The 22,883-nt window shown below is 38.8% G+C and overlaps 1 protein-coding gene across 1 annotated transcript in view; it reads left to right on the forward strand.

Moving 5' to 3' along the window:
- The window catches only part of CNTNAP2 (contactin associated protein 2), a 1,111,126-nt gene that overhangs the window by 779,584 nt on the left and 308,659 nt on the right, over nt 1-22,883 (forward strand). The window contains exon 13 of the mRNA XM_051611595.1: nt 4,737-4,937. Within this exon, the coding sequence (XP_051467555.1) occupies nt 4,737-4,937 (201 nt within the window). The remainder of the gene's footprint in view (nt 1-4,736; nt 4,938-22,883) is intronic.

A 22,883-nucleotide genomic window follows, 5' to 3' on the forward strand; every position in this document is an offset into this window, starting at 1 on the left:
GAATTGTCATAGTTGGAAAGTACCTTTGAGATCAATGAGTCCAAGCATCAACACAAAAAAAACCCAAATAATCACAAAGAGCCACATACACTCCACCAAAAAACACCGACAAAAAAACCCCACATCCTTGGCCACTAGAGCATGCCCCGAAGGACCACACCTACACATTTCTTGAGTACCTCCAAGGATTGCAACTCAACCACCTCCCTGGGCATGCTGTTCCAGTGCCTGACCACTCTTTCAGTATAGACATTCTTCCTAATATCCAATAAAAACCTCCCTGCCACAACTTCAAGCCGTTTCCTCTGATCCTGTCATTATTCACATAGGAGAAGTGGCCAACACCCACCTCCCTACAACCTCCATTCAGGTAGTTGTAGAGGGCAATGAGGTCTTCTCTCAGCCTCCTCTTTAAATTAAACACCCCCAGTTCCCGCAGCAATTCCTCGTATTACTTGTTCTCTAGACATTTTGCCAGCTTAGTGGCTCTTCTCTAGACATGTTCCAGCACCTCAGTGTTCTTGTAGTGAGGGGCCCAGAACTGCACACAGTACTCAACTTGTGGCCTCACCAGTGCCAAGTACAAGGGCACAATCATCTCCCTACTCCTGCTGGCCATACTTTTCCTGATGCAGGCCAGTATGCCATTTGCCTTCTTGGCCACCTGGGCATGCTGCTGGCTCATTTTTATTCAGCTGTCAATCAGCACCCCCAGGTACTTTTCTGCAGGGCAGCTTTCTAGCTACTCTTCCCCAAGCCTGTAGCATTGCATGGGGTCGTTGTGACCAAAATGCAGGCCCTGGCACTTGGCCTTATTCAGTCTCACAAAATTTGCCTCTGCCCATCAATCCAGCCTGTCCAGGTCTCTCTGTAGAGCCATCATATCCTCAAGCACATCAACACTCCCACCCAATTTGATGTAATCTGCAAACATAGAATCATAGGATATGCTGAGTTGCAAGGGATCCATCAGGATCATCAAGTCCAACTCCTGTCTCTGTGTAGGGCACCCCTAGAATCACACCATGTGCCTGAGAGCATCATCCAAATGCTTCTTGAACTCAGGCAGGCTGGGTGCTATGACCACTTCCCTGGGGAGCTTGTTCCAGTTCTCAACCACCCTCTGGATGAAAAACCTTTTCCTGATATCCAACCTAAACCTCCCCTGATTCAGGTTCCTGCCATTTCCCTGAGTCCTGTCATTGGTCACAGGAGTGAAGAGATCAGTACCTGCCCCATCTCATCCCCTCTTGAGGAAGCCATAGACTGCCATGAGGTCACCCCTCAGCCTCCTCTTCTCCAAGCTGAATAATCCAAGTGACCTTAGCCACTCCTCAGAAGTTGCCCCTTCCAGACCCTTCAACATCCTTGTGGCTCTCCTTTGGACACCCTCCAATAGCTTGATGTCCTTTTTAAATTGCGATGCCCAAAACTGCACACAGCACTCGAGGTGAGGCCACACCAGTGCAAAGTCGAGCAGGAGAGTCACATCCCTCAACCGGCTGGCAAGGCTGTGCCAACGAATGTTAGCTTGCAGAATGTGAAGGCATTGCCAGCCTCTGTGTGTCTCTTGCTTCTGTCCATGTGTCCCTTGCTTCTGTCCTATGTGCATTTTGACTCTGATGTAACTGATTTCAGGCTGGCCAGTGAGAGTGCCCTGGGAACTAGCAAGCTGCTAAGTGTTTCCGTACTATGATTAAGTGCTCTTCAGTAATTGGATCCAGTCTGTCAACAAGGTAATTGAAGGTGAAGTGGGAGCTAAATTCCCGTCCAGTAGCTGGCCAGGTATACCATAATCAATGTCCAATCATCTTCCAGACAGCAGGAAGAGATTGAGATGCTTTTCTAGAAATGGTTATTGAATTTATGCACACATATGAATATTCATAAATATATACATTACAAGGTGCAATAAACTTTTATCTCTTAGTAGTACTTGTACTTCAGCACAAAGTTCCTTAAGCGATTCAGAGGATAAATTTGACTGATCTAAAGGCAACCTAGACCCATTCACGAATATCTTTCAATCTTCTTTCATACAGTGTGCCTGTAAAGCCTGAAACTTGCTCCTTGGGAGGGCAAGTGTCAGGGCATCATTGGCTAGAATCCATCATCGGAAGGGAACTCCCTTCACTGACATAACGCCTAGTGCATCTCCAATTGATTATGCCATTCCTATGGCTTCTTGGTGGCTAGTCTAGGAGACTGCTGGGTCAGAAGTCCAATGTAAGCCTCTAACAGGCCTAGTACAGGCCTTACTAACATGTTAGAACTCTTACATGTGCAGTGTTTTCTGCCAAAAATGAGACATCGTTGTCAGGGAATGTATAAACTATCTGTCCTTTCTTGAAAATGGATCTGCAGTAAATTTCCATCCCAGGCTCTCAAAAAAACCTGTGTGGCATTCTTTATATAACCTGACTGGTGACAATTATATTTTTTCCTTGGTACTTGGAAGTGGGATCAAGGCAATACAGAAGTAAGAATTCCTCTTCTTCCTTTCCCCTGCCTTTTTTTTTAATTATTTTTTTTCTTGGTGCAAGAGTAGTACTCAGTTTTATATAGAGCTTTGGATTAAGGATATTAATATTAAAATAATAACCATCTTGCACCACCAGCTGAAATTAATCTCATTTGGCTAGTGATGCATACTCCCTGTGGAGGATCCATCTGCTTTTCTTACCTTATCTCTGAACATTTGATTAGAAAGACTTGCAGTGTATCAGTTACAAACACATGGGTCCACATGACTCCAGGTAATCCAAAATAGTCTCACACTATGCATGGAAGATAAGACTGGAAAATAAGGTGGAGCAAAGAGACCAGGAGGTAAGAATAATCATAACAGGAAGAGATAACTTTACTCTCACCCAGCTCACCAGTGCACATAAGAACATTTCTGCGAACATGGTGAAGTACTGAAATACTTTTGAGTATATCTCAGTTTATCAAAGTATTTTCATACTGAAGCACAGTATCAAGTTTTGCTGTGACTCAGATTTGCATTAACAGGGATGAGATTTTTTGCATAGATGAATTGAAAACATACTTCTGTGTACTGCAATGTACAGTTTTTATTACTGTAAGGCACATCTATCAGGTGAATTAGTATTCTCTGAAACTGCCAAATGATCTCCCTGGAGAATCTGTCTTACTGATAAATACAGCAAAGTTAGCAGCATGGCATGTTTTCATCTCTGCATCTCTGGAAGGATGACTGTAGTCAGTGTTGTTACTCTGCAGGCACAGCTGTACTGTCAGGGGCAAAGGCCTGGCTGGCTCATGCAGGAAACAGGGCTGTTGTGCAAGCCAGTTCAAGGCACCAGAATAAATTCTTACATAATTTTTTGAAGTTCCACATTTCCTATTCCAAATCCAAGAGACATTGCTTTGACTTGGCCCTCAGTACTAGAAGTATATAAAACAGCAGAAAGAAAATTTAAAGAAAAACAGAAAAACAGCTTAAAATGTGGAGGAACTATACATGATAAATATTAGCAACAAAACCTGAGGCACTTCTAGGAAACTTTTGATAATGTGCTAAAGGATAAGCTATAGAAAATAGAGTTTTCTGGGTTGTATTTACTGTCAGTCTTCTGTAGTAACACAGAGGAGGATTGACCTGTTTCAATCCTTGGCTAGTTGAGATGAACAGTATGAGCAGTATCAGCTGAGACAGTTGTTTATTACACTGCTAGCTGGTAAACTTGAATTTAAAAGTTCTTCACACCTAAGTGATAGGATATTATTCTTTCAGGAAGTCAGTATCACGAATTGTTCAAGGTCAGGTCTTTGAGCAACTTGGTCTAGTGGGAGATGTCCCTGCCCATACAGGGGAGTTGGAACTAGTTGATCTTCATGGTCCTTTCCAACCCAAGCCATTCTATGGTTCTGTCATTCTAATATTGAGTGAATCTTTATTGTTTTAATTCTGAAACCCTATGTCTTTCTCAGATAATTTCATTTTCATTCTGTGGTATGTCCCTTTAAGAATGTTCCAGTGGTTGGTCTATAACAGCAAAATTTCTGTACCTTTTTTTTATTTCCTTTCTGAACTACCTTCCAACTTCCACAAGTTTTCCAACAAGAGGAATGTATTGTTTCATTGTTACGATATCTCATCTTCAATCTCCTGTGGTAACTACTGATAAATGGCACACACCAGCGACTTGTTGTTCAGTAGTTTAAAGCAGTATAATGATTACAGCCTGTTGTAGGCTGGGTATTACACACTGCTTGCATGTGCACTAGGTTGTGGGAAGTGCTGAGATTCAGCCAATGCTCTGTATTTCTTACTACCAAATGAATCTGGTGCGTCTCTGTTGTTACAGTACTGCAAAGCAACGTTGCTCTCCAGCCCACAGCACAGTGAATTTTCCTCACATAGATACCTTGAATCTTTAGTGCATCAGCCTTGTGTTCTAATCAGTTTCTGATCAAAGCTAATCCTTATTAGTTCCAGAAGTCTCTGTTGACATCAGTCATTCAAGGGAGTCTACTCACACAGGGCATTTGTTATCAAAACTAGTACAGCAATCAGTGTTTCTTCCTCTCATCATTTCATAGCTGTTGGAACTATGCTCTCACATGATGAGTTTTTATGTGCAGTACCCTTCTTCCCCACTATCCGCTCAAAAGATTTTTGTCTTTTATCAAAGGCCTAGGTTTATTTTTATTCAGTTCCACTGTCTTGTCTTTTACTGATTCTTCTCTTATCTTTTTCCCTTCTCTTTCAGAGGATAAAGTATGGACAACTGTGTACCATGACCTGCAAATGCAGACTTCTGTGGGAAGCAATACTCTGGAAAAGTTATCTGTACTGCAGCTTAACTACAGTGCAACGATGGACCAAATTTCTGCCATTACCAGGAGTGCTGAATACTGCGAGCAGTTTATCTCCTATTCTTGCAAGATGTCCCGGCTTCTGAATACACCAGGTAGGCTGAGAATGGGCTATAAGTTAAATACAGTGTTAACAAAATTTCTCTGAACAATTCAACGGGTATTGCTGGTAGACCAGTCCACTCAGTGAACATACTTCTTTGCTCTCCTTCATTTAAGTTCACAAAGAGGTAAATCATTGAAAATACAGAAAATATTTTCTCAGGAAATTTTTGCCTGTTTACTTACTGCTAAAATGAGTTTTGTTACACCGCAAATCTGTGTATTCTTCTCTTGAGATCTGTTGCTCCTTAAAGCAGAAGGCTTTTGGTGAACAGGGTAACTTTGAAAGTTTAATCAACAGAGGCATTGAAAAATTGCTTTGAACTTTTCCTGTTTTTCTGGTTGTCAGCTTTCATATGATACAGTCAGCAAGGGCACTGGCTGAATGAGGGCTGGAATTTTCCCGCTATTATCTCTGAAACAGTTTCTTAAACACAGGAGTATTTGTGGGTAATCAGATGCCTTACACGTTGTAGACATTGGCAAGGTCGGTAATGTGGTTATATGAGAAATGTGATATGCTATTACCTACAAGTAGATTATTATAAGTTTCTTTTTTTGCTGGGTAGCTTTACTACTGCTGCTGTATGTGCCTCCTCAACAAGTCTTACCTTTAGCTGATAAAGAAAAAAGTGTTTGTTGTTTCAGAATCAGTAAAATAACACATAGAGGAAGAATTCAATCTTACAAGTTCTTTTAAGATGCACCTTGTACTTTATCTGTGCTCTGTGTATGATAGCATTTGATATTAAATAAATCTTTCATGTTACTTAATGAAGACTGGATTGTAAGTGGGAGCATATAGCATTTAGGTGTTTGAGTAATGAGTTTCGTTGTGGTAGTAGCAAGTAAATTGCATTTCAGATTAAACTAATGTCTGGATGCTTACAGTGTTATACTTTAAGCTGCTTCCCCTCATGAATCTATTTTGTTATTATTTCTTCTGGTGGTATACGAAAGGTTTCATTTGGCATCCATGTGCATCTTACCCCTATTTCAATAAGCATTCTGTTACTTAACAGATACTGTAATACTTGTTACTCCTCTCCCTCCTCCCTGCTGTTTTTGAAGTATTTCTAATGCATGGTTTGTCTCTGTTGCTATTATTTTGCTTAATTTAGCATAGCACAGAGACTCTGCAAAGTGGAAAATAATTCCTTCTTTCTTGGGCCTTAATTATGTTCATGAATTATGTTCATAACTAGAAGTACTGTGGTTAGATTCTGCTGATGAATACAAGTTCTCTGCTTGCATATCTTCAGAAAAGTAGTACATGGATGTAACTTTTGGCAGGTATTTAGAAGGTGAATTTAATTGGGAATGTGAGCTGGAGATAAGATGCATAGAAAGCTCATGGTTTACACTGTGTTAGTGTAAGACTAATACAGTGTTAGATTCTCCTTTAAATGTATAAGACTACTATTTCAGGACCAAATTATGCTTGTTAGTACATGTTTATATTATAATAAAAGAAACATACTGTAATTGCAGATGTTTGCCATAGTTTCTAGATTTAAAAGAGCAATTAAGCAGTACAGAAAATAATAACTTCCTAAATTTTTTTTTAAGGAATACTCAATTACAGATACAATTACAATTTACATTTTTAAGCTTCTCAGAAGTGTTTGTGTGTATTTTGCAGATACCTCTTTCTTAATATTTATACCTTTTATGTGGAAAGATAAATTCTCTTAGAAACTCTTTATAAACCAATTTTCTGGTCTTGAAAGTGAGTTTCCAGATATATTCTATGAGGTGAGTTTTTTTCCTGTGAGAGAAAGAAGCAACAAAGGCAGGTAATTTCAACCAAGACAATAACAAAGAATCACTGTGCAGTGTCTGCATGACACCTAGAATGGTTTGTACACATAGCACAGCAGCAATTTCTGTGTTCAGGGCAAAGGGGCCAATACATTTTCTTTCCGAGCTGTTTTCTTGGCTTCAGTCAGTGGCTTCTGAGCTAAGGAACTAATTTTTCATACCTCATACTCATGTTGCTTCTACTACAGAACTTTGTATATAAATCATTGCAGTATGGTGCCCACACAAAGAAATTAAAAAAAAAAAAAAAAAAAAAAAGAGTTTTATGTTCCTCAGGAAGTGGATTACTGGTTTTATTGAAGCCAGTGGTAAAACCTCTGCAGACTTTGAAGAGATCAGCATGGCATTTGTGGCCTTGACCACAGGTGCTTTCCTAGGTCAGAACTCCCTTTTAACACTTTCAGATGTTTAAGTAACCACTTAAAACAGACGAATCCAGTTATTTTAAGTTGCTTCAAAGAGAACAGAGAAAACTGAGAAGACAAGTGCAGCAACTCAACTTTTTTCAGCTTTTTGCCTCCTGGGGGTCACATTGCTTTACAACATGATTCCTTCTCAGGGAGAAATTGCTCAATTAACATATTTAAACAAGTCAGGATCAAAGCTGCTTATTGATCTATTAATGATAAGTAATTAACTAGCCAAGGTCTTGCTGCTTTTACTTAGGCATTTCCTGACTAGTCAAGTTATATTCAATTGTACTAATATGTGTTCTGCAGCTAGTAATAGTTAAATAATATCTAATTAGTTGGTTTAGTTAATATTTAAACAGTTGGTTGGGGGTTTTTATGCAGTGAAAACTGGATTGTAGGAAAGTCTTCATATTAATAAATGTGTTTTGTTTGGGGTTTTGTGGTTCCAGGCACAGTGGTCAAAGAATTCTCATAGTCACATGCTCTGAGAGCAACACATGAAAAGCACTTAGTACAAACTAAGAGTTCTCATTCTTCTGTTCTGAGATTTAGACTTTGTTTTTTCATTCCTCGAGGTCTATTTCTGTGTTTCTTAATCATGGATTTTCATCCAAGCTAATTATAAGTGCATCCCAGAGAACAAATTAAAATCATTGCCATCAATAGGGATTGGGAGTGATTTTACAGGTCACAAGGCTGTTGCCTTTCCACTTAGTCTGAGGGAAGCCAGTAATAAGATGATCCATGTAAATTAAATCATAAGTGACTTCTGAAAACATACCTGAAAACAGAAGTCTCATAAGGCTAAGAATAATTCAGGTTGGGAGGGACTGCAGAAGGTCATCTAGTCCAGTTTTTGCTCAAAGCTAGATGAACAGTCCTTGTCTAATAGAAAGTAAAGACTATCTGGAAATGCAATTTTCCTTCCTTATTGGTTTGGGTTTTTTTGTTTGTTTTGAACTTGCAGCCCAATATGTTTTAATTTATGCTGAGACTTAGGGATCTGTTTCAAAGCCTTAACAGAAGATCATCAGATAAACAAAATTAGTCAAGATAGCTTGGTGACTTTCTTAAAGTGCAAAACAATACAGCTCTGCTGAAAATCCACCATGTTACCATAATAAACAATACAGGGAAAACATAAATTTCTGGGGAAGCCATTTTCACTCAGGGAGCTTGCAGTGGATGCAGTTATCTCACAGTCCTTATGTCAGCTAACTACTTACTAAGGAGATCTGCATTCACTTCCTGACTCTGATGTGGATTTCGTTAATGACTTTAACAATTTATTTGTTTTTTCTTTTTTTTCTTCCTTTTCTTCCTTTTTTTTTTCCAGTTCAGTCAAGATGAAGTCAAAGTTTCTTGATGTCTGTATTGTCTATTTAATAATACATTTTAGAACAGGAATTCCTTTGTGAATATGCACTTGTTAGTATGATAGGAGCTTGATCTCAGCAATCCAAGTAATGATTACTGCTAATAAATTAATGAAATTATAAACCCCTAGACCATAATTGCAACCTAATAACAGTGTACATGTGTATGTAAAGTTGAAAAAACAAAACAAAACTCCAGACTTTTCATTTTGCTTTGTTCTGTTACATTTACATTTCTCAAACTGACTTTTCGTTTCCTTGGAAACTTCCACTTTGAGAAGATAATTATATGGTTAGTACTGAGGACATGCAGAAACCTAGCCGTTTTCTGAGTTGCCAGTGTCCATACTCTGTTCAGTTGGTATGAGAACGGATAGGACATTTCCCTCATTTGCAAACAGGAGCTTGGAGACAGCATAAAGTTCTTTTGCACTCACCGGTTAACAAGAGGGAAAGACGCAACACATGATAGAGTGTGTCTTTGCTTTTATAGGAAAAAGCTTCCCTTTGCTGCAAGAAACAAAATTACACAGAGGACAGTGAGTTGATACACTAATAAAATGCGGAGTATTAGTTAATAAAATTAATCTTCATCCACTGTTGTCATCAGACTTTCTAATAACACCTGCTTGTGACTTCCTTGGTGTGAAATTCTCCATGGGCCACTGATCTCAGCCTCCAAATTGGGGACAGAACAGCATGCCAATTCCATCATTCTTCCCTTCACCCTGGGAATGAGAGCCTGAAAGGAGGAGAGCTGCAGTGCTCACAGTGTCTGTGAGTCTGTCATTTCCCAGAGCTGTAGGAGCTGTAACAAACAATCAGAGTGTGGAAGCTAAAAGTATAGATACAGAGAATAGAGCAAGATCTGTTGGTGTTGTGTTCGTTTTTTATTCCTATTCACTGTGCCTGCAGGCAGCATATGAAAAGCATAAAGCAGAGGTACTGCAGTACATGAATTACTGTTTCATGCCTGTTGTCTTTGGAGGAAACGAGACAGCAGATTCATGAATTCTGGGCTTCAACAGGTGAAATAGAAAACTTAATATGCTGTTTGATTGTTTTAGTTACAAGAAAGCAATTGTAATACCAGTAGTAAATAAGATCTATGGGTAGGAAATAAAAACAATGTTAAAAATTGCAGTCTGGTAGTTCTCCTAAGTAGCCATCCAAATCAGAACTTAATATATTAACTTTCACATCACAACACTTTAACTGATCTAGAATTCTAGTTGCAGATATAATTCCTGCTTAATAGGAGTTTTTCAAAAAGTGTCTGAGAGAAGAATAGGATTTCTGTAGTCTTACAGTGATAAATGGAAGCTGCTGCAAAACATTTTTGGACATCAGCATTCAATTCTCAGGTTTTTTTCAGAAAACATGCCTTTAAGCTTTCATGTATCTTGTCTAGCCTTAAGAAATGTATTGATTGATCCCCTCTTCTCTGTCAGTTTTCTAGGAAAGCTGATTTTAATTTATAGTGATATTTCAAGCACAGGGTGGCAGGAACAATGCCCTTGCTTCACTTTGATCTACATACTACTGCCCTAGAAGGGGAAGCCAACAGCTTTTGGATATTTCTTTTTTCTTTTGTTATTGCCATGCTGCTGTAGATCTGAAGCAGACAGTAATTTATGGGTTAAATGTTTCTCATGAAATTCATATTAGTCCTCCTAGATAATATGAGGTTGGTAAACAGTTAAGAGGTGGTTTATTAATGCAGTTATTAATACACCGTTCTCCCATATCTTTATTTCACTCTGCACCATTTCTTGTTTCTTAACAATTCCTTCAAGGTTTTTTGATTCTGTGATCAGTGGGTCTCTTAGTTTTACTTTATCTTCATAATTTCTTTAGCTGGTGGACTATTTTTGCTAATTTTCCAGGTTATCTTTGCTGTTGTGTTGGAATTAAACATAATCCAATATCACTAAGTGAAGAAGGCTACATGGTGCTGTGTTTGTTAGAAATAAAAGTAGCTGATAAGAGCTTTGTGAATATTTGAAATCCTCTGTAGAAAATGTAACTGTGGTACTGTGAGTCCTAGTTTATTTGCTAGGGTTTTTTTTTAGAAAAAGCAGTTCTCTTGAGTTTTTTCAGTTGTAGCAGAATGTTCCAAACTGGTTGTTTCCCATAGCCACTTTCTCTGTACGTGTGCTCTGCCTATTATGGGAAAAGATTCACTATCTTTATTTCTTGAAATAAAGATATAGGAAGGCAATAATTACTTCAGTGTTACTGAGTTACTGAGTCCTGGTTTGTAAAAACTGTTTAAAACCATTTGTGATTACTGTTTTCATTCAAACAGTCACAGACATTGCCTCTTCATGAACACAGGTTGTTCTAGGGAAAATTTATCTGTCTTGATGAATGACTGAAACAGGTTAGTTTATTTATTTATCAGACAAAAATGGTTCTAGATGGCATATCACTGCATGCTTTGACAATAATTTGTTTCACCTGTATCCTAAATGCATTCGCATTACAGAGAATTTTTTCATATTCAAATATGCAGTAAAAATATCCAGTGTTTCTTTTTTCATTCCCATTCTTGAGGTTAATGTGTGTCATAAACAACTGTATGAGGAATCAAGCTAAAAATAGGCAATTAAGAGAAGTGAGTACTTTCCAGAGCATGAAACAAAAGGACCATAAGACAGAGCTTGATTTTCTAGCATGTTATGGACTTCTCTTTGCCTTTTCTTCATTGTCCTGTATTGCCTTATATGACAAGTGTTCAGCTATTATTGAAACATTGCCTGCCCTGTTTTCATGGATGAGATTATGCTGTACCATTTCTTGATGCTGTGACTTTTACTGATTATCTGAAGTTATAGTTGGGCTTTCCTAAATTCTAACCTGAGCTTTCCCAGCTGACAACCTGGGGCATTGAGCTGTAGCTTCTGTATTAGGTTTTACATTTTGAAAGCCTTTCTGCTTCTCATAAAGCCTCTTCAAACAGTCTTTAGTTAATGCCTGGAATTTGGAAGCACTGAATCCACTTTGTAAGGACTACATATTGTTGTTAGCAGTGTTATCAGATCATATATGGTTTTCATAGTGAGTTCATCAGATAAACCTCTGGAAAACAGCAGAATGTATATGACCTTAAGAACCAGTAAGGTGTGATTACTAACATATGCATGACTATTTGGGGTATGGACAGCCCGAAATACATCTTATGCCAGGAGTATGTCTGAGTATGGGGTTTTTTACTGAACTTCTACTGTGTTTGTGCTCGATGTAATTTATTAAATCAGTCTATTAAAATGTTTTTCTAAATTGTATCTGAAATGGAGTGCCCAAGATATTTTACTCTTTTCACCTTGGAATACTTCCACATATATTTTCCCTTCTTTTCCACATTTTATTTACAGAATAACCCATTCTTTCCTTGAATCTCCTTCAATGATGTCATACATTTACTAATGTTAAAACAATGTTCCTTGGACCAGCCAACATTGTTTGAGTGTGTATAAGGATGGAGCTTTACTAAAGGTTTTTGTAACGTCATTACCATTGCAGTCTGGGAGAGGAGAGTGTATTGTCTCCCTGAATTTCTGTGCCTTAGGTGCTGTGGCATAAGCAATTATGTACCTGTAGATTTCCTTGTGGAAATCTGTATACATAAAGGAATTTGTATAGAAGGAAATGGCCTCCAGATAATGATCACTTCTTCTTAGAAGGAATTACTTCAACGAGACTCTTTTTCAATGTATCTTTTGAAAGTTTTTGTTATGTAAGATTTGCTTAATGTGAGAAAATGAAAAAAAATAATTAATCTCTGATTGTCTGTAAGGAAGGCATATTCTACTGAAAAGGCATATGGACAGTAACTTCTATTTTCAAGTAATTTGTGTTGCCAGAAAAAATTATTCATGATCACTTCCTTAGATTCCTGGCATAAGGAAAGGGAAAGACATATCACTTGATTAATAGGAATAGGAATAAAAAATCGATACCATGTTTTCTGGTATTTTTTCTGCTTACCACATCTACTGGTGGAAATTAAACTTGGAACGCAAGCATTTGTTTGCATTTGTTTGCCAGTTCAGTGATGAAGACAGAGCTACTAACAAAATGCAGAAGACCGAAATACACTCCCATCATTTCAGAAGCAGCAGGTAAAGATTTGGAATCAGTTGCTAACTTAGCTGTTAAACTCTGCAGAGTTTCAGAAAGCGGCAGCTGGTTAGTACATCCAGCTATCTCGCCCTAGAAAAGACCTGTTACACTAGTTTCTGTTGGAAGCCTACCCCAATAGTGCTTTGCAGATACTGCTGGAGTGTTTTGGTAGTCAGTGTGGATTCTCTGTAAAGCAAACACCACTATTAGTGGTGGAGATTTCACCTGCAGCTTGTTATGCTCCTGTTCATTGCCACAACAGCAATGGTGATGCTTCGTTCAAACTACAGATATGCAATTAGATACATGTAATCTGTAGGACCAATCTTACCAACTCACAATTTCAAGACATATTTAAATTCATCCAGCTGTTTTTAAAATTACATACCTACCAAAGCATTTGTGTAGATGAATAGCTATAAAGAATCTATTGTTTAAATTAAACCCACAGAAAGATTTGTATTTTGGAACATGTTATACTGTTCAACAGAATCTTTCTTCCCCATCACTTTAAGAACTAGTAATGTGCTTTCTACTAACATTAGTCCATCTCAAAACTGTTCTTCATCTTTTTTCTCTTTCCCCTTTACTCATTCCTCTTTGGTGTTTTATTGTGTCTCTGCCTCTGGTATTTGTAACATTTTCTTGGTAACACTTTTGTAAAATCTTAATACTATTTACAGTGGTCTTATTCTTGAATGACACAGAAATAACAGTTCAAAGCTTCTTTTCTTTTAAATCATCTGTCCTCTATGGCATGGAGTGTGTTTTCATCTTTCTTTTTTTTTTTTTTTTTTTTTTTGCAAAGCACTATGTCAAATAGCAGGAATGTTTGGAGGAGATACTGAACAAATCTCTTTGCTGAATAAATGAAATTGCTAACAGACCAAAAAATTGTCAGACAGAAAAGATAATTGGTCTCTGTTGATATTCTGCACCGCTCTGCTATTTTTTTCACCCGTAGATCTAAAAATATCTCAACAAAATCCCCAAATGTTAGGGAGCTGGAAGTAATTAACGTCTTGTTGTGTTTGGATTGAGAGTTTTGGGTTTTTTTAAGCTTTCTGTTCAAAGTGTGTTTGAACATAGCAATCTTGAGGATTCTGTTCAAAGTGTGTTTGAACATAGTAATCTTGAGGAATTAAGAAGATTGCTGGCCACAACTTACTGTTCAGTGCAGATTAACATTTACCATGCTAAGCATAGGTCTGACTTAATTTCACTAAACCGAAAAATCTTGACTTGTGCTCTAACTAGTGCTGCACCTTGAACAGTGACCTGATGGCCAGCTGTTGTTCACAGTCAAGTCCTAGACACCTGTAACACAAGTAAGACCTTGAGAACAGAGGAAAAACAATGAAGGACAATGAGTGAAATCTGAAAGTCTGCCAAAGGCCAGATGAGGTCTTTCCTCTGATAAAATTAAGGTTTTACCCAGAGAACTTTTTCCCCACATCCAGTTGACTCATTAATAAGTGAGCACCTATTCACATATACTTTAATGAGGCATTCATAGGTAATTGATCCATGTTTTGCATGCAGAACGGTTTGGGTTGGAAGGGACCTTAAAGATCATCTAGTTCCATTACCCCTGCATGGGCAGAGACACTTCCACTAGACCATGTTGCTCAAAGTCCCATCCAACCTGGCCTTGAACTGTTCTAGGGAGGGGGTGTCCACAACTTCCCTGGGCAACCTCTTCCAGTGTTTCACCACCCTCATGGTAAAGAATTTCTTAAAAATGTCTAGCCTAAAGCTACCCACTTTGAGTTTAAAGCCATTATCCCTTGTCTTATCAGTACACATCCTTGTAAGAAGTCACTGCCCAGCTTTCCTGTAGGTCACACCATAGGCAAACAAGCCCAGCTCTCTCAGCCTGTTCTCATAGCAGAGGTACACCAGCCCTCTGACCATCTTTGTAGCCCTCCTGTGGAATTGCTCCAACTCACTTCTGTGTTGGGAGCTCCAGAACTGTACACAGTACTCCAGGTGGGTTCTCATGAGAGCCAAGTAGAGGCAGAGAATCACCTTTCTTCACCTGCTGGCCAGACTTCTTTTGATGCAGCCCAAGACACAGTTGGCTTTCTGGGCTGCAGGCACACATTGCTGGCTCTTGTTGAGCTTCTTATCAACCAACACCCCCAAGTCCTTTTCCTCAGGGCTGTTTTCATTTCATTCTCTGCCCAACCTCTGTTTGTGCTTGGGATTTCCCAGACTTGGGTGCAGGACCTTGCACTTGACCTTGTTGAACTTTGTGCAGTTTGTATGAGCCCACCTCTCAAGCCTCTCACAGTCCCTCTGGATGACCTCCCCTCCCTCCAGTGTGTTAACCTCACCACACAGCTTGGTGTCATCAGGAAACTTGCTGAAGATGCACTCAATTCCATTGTCCGTGTCTCTGACAAAAATGTTAAACAGCACCAGTCCCAGTATCAGCCGTTGAGGAACACCACTCATCACTGGTCTCCACTTGGACATTGAGCCATTGACTGCTACTCTCTGAGTGCTAATATCCAGCCACTTCCTTATCCACTAAGCAGTCCATCTATCAAATCCCTATCTTTCCAATTTAGGGACCAGGTTGTCATGCACAACAATGTTGAATGCTTTGCACAAGTCCAGGTATATGCCATTAGTGGCTCTCCTTTTGTGATTCTGTGAACCCATCATAAAAGGCCACCAAATCTGTCAGGCAGTCTTTGCCCTTGGTGAAGCCATGTTGATTGCCACCAACCATTTCTACCTCTCCATGAGCCTTAGCAGAGCCTCTGGGATGATCTGCTGCGTGATCTTGCTGGGCACAGAGCTGACAGATAATCCACTTAGCCATTATGTCAAATCACTTGGCATCCTCTGTGGGATGACTGTTAGTGTTTTGTACCATATATGGATTCCAGTGAACAGAGGAAAAATAATCATAGAATCATAGAATCATAGAATCATAGAATCCTAGGGGTTGGAAGGGACCTCGAAAGATCATCTAGTCCAACCCCCCTGCCAGAGCAGGGTCACCTAGAGTACATCACACAGGAAGGCATCCAGGCGGGTTTTGAATGTCTCCAGCGAAGGAGACTCCACAACCTCTCTGGGCAGCCTGTTCCAGTGCTCTGTCACTCCAATTCCAGTGTTTATATTACTGTTCTCAAGATTATTTTTTATTCAGAGTACTGCAACTATATATACTAATACTGAGAGAAAGAAAAAAAATGCTCTATTGTTGCTTGAATGTCATGCTAGCTTTGGTAATCCTTTTATTAAATGCCTTTTCATCAGAAATTCAGTCTATCTATAATTTAAGAGCAAACATACAAAAAAAAAAAATAAAAATCCTCAATTCAGTTTATTAAAGGATTCTTTTTCTCTGTATCCCAAACTTTGAAATCCTTGCTTAGAATTATTAATGAGGAATGATAGTAGTATATGTCCTCTTCTTGTCAGCGACTGAAAAGGGGCAATGCTTTCTCACTGGCAAAAATCTTGAATAAATAACTTGAGGATAATCAAAACACATTTTAAAGTATTTTCTCTACTACCTCGGGATATTCTTAGAGATTTCTCACAGATTAATTGCAGTGCAACCCTAATGGCAGCAACATGAACCTTACTGAAGTCCTGTCCTCCCATATTAAGACTGATCATTAATGACATTTCACTGGATAGGGTGAGCATCTTTTCAGCTGCGCTTTTATTCCTAATATCCCTGTATTTGATCAGTAAAAACAGTGACATCTTTATAAATATTTTAATGTTCATAAATCTCCCTGTTCTTCTCTTTCATTTTAAGGTATGCTTTGATTGGTAAAATATTTTTGTTCCTATATAAATTAGTACTTTTCAAACACGAGGCACATGGCACTAGGTTTTATCTGTTTGGGAACTAAGAGGGAGTAACACTGAGTATTCAGCTCAGAGCAGGAACATTTGCATTGCTCCTCAGATCCCTGATTTTAAAATACAGCCTGAACATGCCCTGAGTAACCTGACCACCGTGGTCCCTGAAAGTCTGGTTATTTTTCCAAGTAAATGGATGGACATGGGAAGAAAGAGGGGAGGCATAAGCATTGTGATAGATTCTCTGATGGGAAATTGGGTAAGGGCCAGAGTGACAAAGCACACCAGAAAGTACCTTTGCAGTCAGGGCTCCTGGGATTTGCATGCCCTGGAATCAGGGCTGTGGGGGACACTGGGAACCCTTAGCTCCATTCAGCACTGCTGAATAGTGGTGTACGCCCCCCTCTAAAGCCACAAAAGACATGATTGCCTTGCAGTCATGACTAACAGAGAGAGATTAGAATACACGGTTGAGCGCATCCTCACTTTCATATGGAAGTGGCTTAGAATGAAGACAAAAAGCATCATTCTTGTCAGAAGACTATTTTTCACGTTGCAGGAGCTTTTAGTAAATCACTCATGATTCAACAGACTAAAGGAGTAGCATCTTTGCAAGTTGCAGAACATCTTGCCAGTGTGTTCTTGGTACAATAATTTATCCAAGAAACTCAGCAGTAGTTTCCTTAGTCCTGTATCGAAGGGCAAAATCTGTAATTACAAAGAAATAAGCTTTCTGAATTAATCAGAAGGGCACTTACAGCAAGCAAACTTCTATGTCTCTGTCTAGCTTTTAAAATAATCCACTTAAAGGGATTATATATTATTTAAAGAAGAACTTAAGAAATTGTAATGACTAGGATTAGTGTAATTCTTGAAAAAGCAAGGCTATGTTGTGTTGTGTATTTTCTTCTACAAAAAGAATGTGACAGAAATCTGAAAAAAAATATAAAATTGGTATTGCCAGTGATTGCCAGAGGGGTAGCTAGGCCTGTACAAGGCTGCAGTGACAGGCCATACTTGGCCAGAGTCTGTGGTGCAGAGTTCTGTAATAAAATATGTATACGAACTTCCCCACAATCTTCCTAAGTTAATGAGTAAACTAGTCGTTTCTGTAGCTTTAATATGTTTTAATATTATCAACTAGGCCCTTTTAAGGGAAACACTTCATCAATTGTCTTATTGAGTGATACTCTTTCTATAAATAAACTTAACCTAACAAATTTATTTCATGTTTTTTCCCTCATACTCTGCTCCTAAGTTTTACTCATAGGCTTTGCTATCACTGGGATTTTCCTACCATTCAGAATACTTTCATATATATATATATATATAAAAAATCTAAATATATAAAATTACAATATGTATAAAATTGGTAGTAAAACTTATTCAAATAGTTCTAGTTGTAAAAGTTAGTACTTCCCTGCAGTAGGCATTTCAGGAGGTCAGGAAGATTCAAAATATTCGCAGTACACACTGTAAATTTTCAACTGTAGCTGAGTATTTAAATATATAATAACTATAGTATATAAATATAATAAAAATACAAAGGAAAAATATACGTCTTAGTGTATATTAAATATTAAAGAAGACAGGTTTTGTCCATAAAATCAATTTTTAGGTTTTAATTTTTCTTCCTATTTTCATTCACTTTTACAAGTTCATCCTGTCATGTTTTTTATTTTTTTCCTTTCTTGTTTGCTTTTTAACTGACTAATTCCTATTAATTCGTGTTGAAGACTCATTGCTTCCGCTGGTCATTTTTTAAAACTGTGAAATTTGGTTTGGGATGCTTTTCTTCAAATTGTGTTCAGATACTTCAGAGGAAGACAGTCAAGAGTTTTAAAAGCAGTGGGGGCAGTGAGAATCAGAATTTAGCAGATGGAGATAAAGAAATTATACATCAGCAGTGCTGAGGAGAGATTGTGGAATTTGAAAGCTACTTTGGGAAGAGGGTAACTACTGCAATTTTTAGGAAATAAGGGAGGGTCCAAATGTATGGTAGCTGAAAGGCTTGTGACCTTTCAAAAGCCAACCAAAATATACTGAAGGGATCATTATTGAGTTTAATTACTTTGCTCTCAAACTGGAGTTGGTTTAATTTAAACTAATGGGCTGATCCTAGCTAGGTTTGAGGAAATTAAGATAAGAGTGCTGTGGAAAGATTCTGGAAAGCATGGAGGTGGTGCATAATAATAAAACCGTGAAATAGTAAAAAGGGTTGAATAGCCTTATGCAGTTGGAAAAATTGGACAATGCTTAACAGTTCTAAGTTCAGCAAAGTCACATCTACTATAACTTCCTTGAAATCAGTAGAATAATGAAAAGTTAATTTGCCACACAAGCAGTTTTCAAGTTTTTATTACTTTTAGTGGGCTTTGCTAATTTTAAAAAATTAAGTCTTTTGAACATGCAGAGCAAATTGTAGGTCAAAAGAGGAACAGAATGGCTTTGAGTGTCTGGGCATGTCCTGGGCTATGGGGAAAAGAGCTGCTGCTCCTATCATCAACATTTCAGAACTAAGTGCTATACAGCTTCATGGAAGACACTAAACGACTTCTAGGATACAGTAAACCTGCATTTGATTTGATCAACAAAGAACATCACACTACCATATGCCACTTGTAGAAATATGTCCTAATCTAAGGTGCTTTTGAAATTGGACTAGCACTTTAAACAGCTATTAGCTCTAGAATTCTGCTTTGGGATGTTGTTGTGGGTTTGGGCCCAACACGACAACAAAGGAACAGCCCCATGGCCGCTCACTCAACTCCCCCACACACACACTCTGGGACGAGGAGGGCATGGGTTGAGACAAAAGGACAAGGAGGGATCTTCACCGATTAAGGTCCCAGGAAAAACAGACTCAACTTGGGGAAAAATAATAATTTAATTTCACACAAATCAAACACACACAGGACACAGACAACACACAGAGCAGGGCTTGCATATGTTACCCCACCCCTCCCTTCTTCCCTGGCCCAAATCCCTTTGTTCCCGGTTTCTCTCCCTCCTTCCCCCCAGCGGCACAGGGGGACAGGGGATGGGGTTTAGAGTCAGTTCCCAGGCTGGTGGTTCCTGCTGCTCCTTCCTCCTCAGGAAGAGGGATTCCTTACAGTCCTTCCCTGCTTCCCCACGGGGCCCCTCCCATGGGAGAGAGTCCTCCACAAACCTCTCCTTCATGAGTCCTTCCCACGAGGTCCGGAGCTGCTCCAGCCTGGGCTTCCCACAGAGTCACGGGCTGCTTCGGGAACAGCCACCTCCCCTGGCATTGGGGTCTTCCAAAGCTACACAATCAGAGTCCACTGGCAGCAGATCCACTGGCCACAAAATCCAAGTCCACTGGCCAAGTTCACCCCTCCTGGTGCCTTCAGGGAATGTTCCACCACATTTCTCCATGAGTGCAGGGGAACAGCTGCCATCTCACCATGGGTTGCAGGGAAACTTCTGCTTGGGCACCTTCTTCCCCTCCAGCCTCCAGCACAGCACTGCTTTTTCTCCAGCTCAGCTCTTTTTTTTCTTTAATTGCTTGCTCAGCTCAGCTCTTATCTCAGTTCTTTTGTATGTTAATCACTGAGGAGCACCTGTTGTCCCTCTAATGGCTCCTTGGCTGGGTTTGGAGCAGGGGGAGCTTCTCAGCTTCTTACCTGAGCCACCCCTGGGGCCCTTCCTTTGCTACTGAAAAACCCACCAAACCAAACCAGCACAGATGTGCTAAGGAATCTCTTCATATGCTCTTGGAATTTCGTACTCTTTGCACTCTCTGACATGAAGTTATCCAAATACAACAGTTAAAATGCAAGTACAAAGTAAGAAGTTACTTCCCTAGAGCTTCCTTAGAGGATTCAGCTAAGGACAGTTGATAAATGTAAGTATTACCTCTAATTTAAATGTACATACCAATTCAATTCAATTTCTGTAACTGAAAAAGATTTTAAAAGTTTGAAAGTTTCTAGTACAATGGCTTTATTAACTGAAAATTTGCATGTAAAGGACATTTTGAAAATACTGGAATACTGAGGTCTTCATCCAGGTCTAACCATTTCAGATCCCACACAAAACAGTCATACATGAAAATTATTTTTATTGTGTGGCTGTTCAGCTCTCAAGATAAGATGAATTGATAGTCTCAGTTTGCTTCCTACTGGGCATATGCTGCATGTGGTATAACTGTCATCATTGCTTGCACCTTCCACATCTACTGTAGCTGAGACTACCAGCAGGCCGACCTTCCAGTCTCCTATAACAACAGCTGATATAGGGCTGTGTGAGCAATTTATTTTTGGTTGGCTGAATGTTGGGGACCAAAAACAAAACAAAACAAAACATAAAGAACAGTTGTTTAAAAAAATCTGGGTATAAAAGGTTAATTTCTTCAGGTCTCATTATGATATGTTTCACATTTTACAGCTAATCAATATAAACTAATAACTTACTCTTTTGCTAAATACAAAACAATAAATCACAATTTGAATGGTTTAACAGTTTCTTCAGTTGAATCCCTCGCTTTTAGAAGGGAGTGATGTTTTGACATCAAAATTGATTGTGTCCGAGTTGCTTTACATTGTCAAACACTGCATAGTAGCTGCTTGATGTGTATTCATTCATTCATAAGATGGACACAGTTCTCAGAATTGTTAATGAATGTCACAATTGTTATTGGCATTTCTTTTCATTAAGGTAATTACCATGTGAAATTACTACAGTTGCACCATATGATATTTCTATCTGTAGGCCACATTGAATTATACCACATTTCAGAAGAAAATAGTTTGCTCTAGTGGCCAGACACATCTGTCTGCATCCTGTCGACTCTGAGAAGTATCAGGGTCATTTGATAACATCATACTTTTTACACTAAGTAACAAAGCACCAGTCTTGCTTATTTACCAGTTAATTGTCTTTTCATCAACTCTCATGGGAGCTTGGTTGACTTTCAAGGGCCAGTGACTGTATTTTGCTCTCAGCTTATTTTTCAAGTTTGGAAACAGAAGTGGTTTTGTATTTTAACATATAAAAAGTCAGGAATGAGAGGGAACCTGTTGTTTTACTTGCCTTGATGTTTGGTGGTTTTATAAATATATTTCTATAAATAGGCAATAGTGTTTTCCACTCTGGTCAGTACAATATTAAATGTATGATAGTAAAATTATTCTTTCACATATACTGATACATCAGTATTTGTGCTACAAAGTCTTTCCTTCCATTTTACTTTATAGAAATGTTCAAGTTTGTTGTTTGAATTTAATGCTGAACCAGAGCCACAGGTCAGCATACTTTGGCTAGAAAATGTTTTCTAAATGGCACTGGATATGGAGATTTACATCAGGAATGACTCTACACATGGTTAATTTCTCCATCCTGTCAGCTGTAAATAAGAACTGATATTAGAAAGGTAGCAATTTATGCTAATGATAGTGCCAAAAGCATTAGTTCAATGCTCTTTATATGGGTTCATGCAAATGGTTGATTGCTACTGAAGTGTGCATTAACATAGAGCACTTCCTTAGGCAATTTATAGGAAAATGAAAAGATAGGAAATACTATGCGAGGCAATGATCAGTGGGCAATATCATTGCCTCACATCAGTACATATTTTCAGAATAGTGTTCATCATTGCTTTGGAGAAGGAAAAAGCATACTGTACAAAAAAAATCATGATACACAAGATGGTGCTTAGAGATACAATGCAGTATAAAATATGTTATGGTACCTTTCCATAAGCACTGTGAGTTTGGGAATTATTTTTTAAAGATGCATTAGTAAAAATATCAGGAGTCCAGGAGTGTTTCCAGATGGCTGTTTTGTAAGTCTCCAGGGTGGGAGACTCCACAACCTGTGTGAGTGTTCAGTCACCCTCACAGTAAAACAATGTTTCTTGATGTTCAGAATGAACCTCCTGTGTTTCAGTTTGTGCCCTTTGCCTCTGATCCCATCACTGGGCACCGAGAAGAGCCTGGCTCTCTTCTTTGTACCCATACCTGAAAAGACCAAAGGCATATTCTATACCACGTGGTTCTGTCATGTGTGAAAACTGGGGATAGAGGAAGAAACTGTTCCAAGTTAGCAGTTGCTAACTTCCAAGTTAGCAATTCCTTGGAGAATGGTTGGACATTGGTCTGCTTGAGGGGGATTATGAGTGATTGCCTTTGCATTATTTATTTTTTTTTCTTTCTCCTTCCTTCACTTACTGAGCTGTCTGAGCTCAACCTGCATGATTGCTCACTTGTGTGCTTCCTATTCTCTTACCTGGTCTGTGGCAGGGAGTGAGTCAGTGGCTATATGGGTGCTCAGGAACTGGCCAGATGACCCACTAGGCTTTGAATCCGAGAATTCGAAATTGATGCATAACTAATGTTAAGAGGTGCAATTTGAT

Source organism: Apus apus, chromosome 2 (assembly GCF_020740795.1).
Source record: "Apus apus isolate bApuApu2 chromosome 2, bApuApu2.pri.cur, whole genome shotgun sequence".
In the NCBI taxonomy this organism is placed as follows: Eukaryota; Metazoa; Chordata; class Aves; order Apodiformes; family Apodidae; genus Apus; species Apus apus.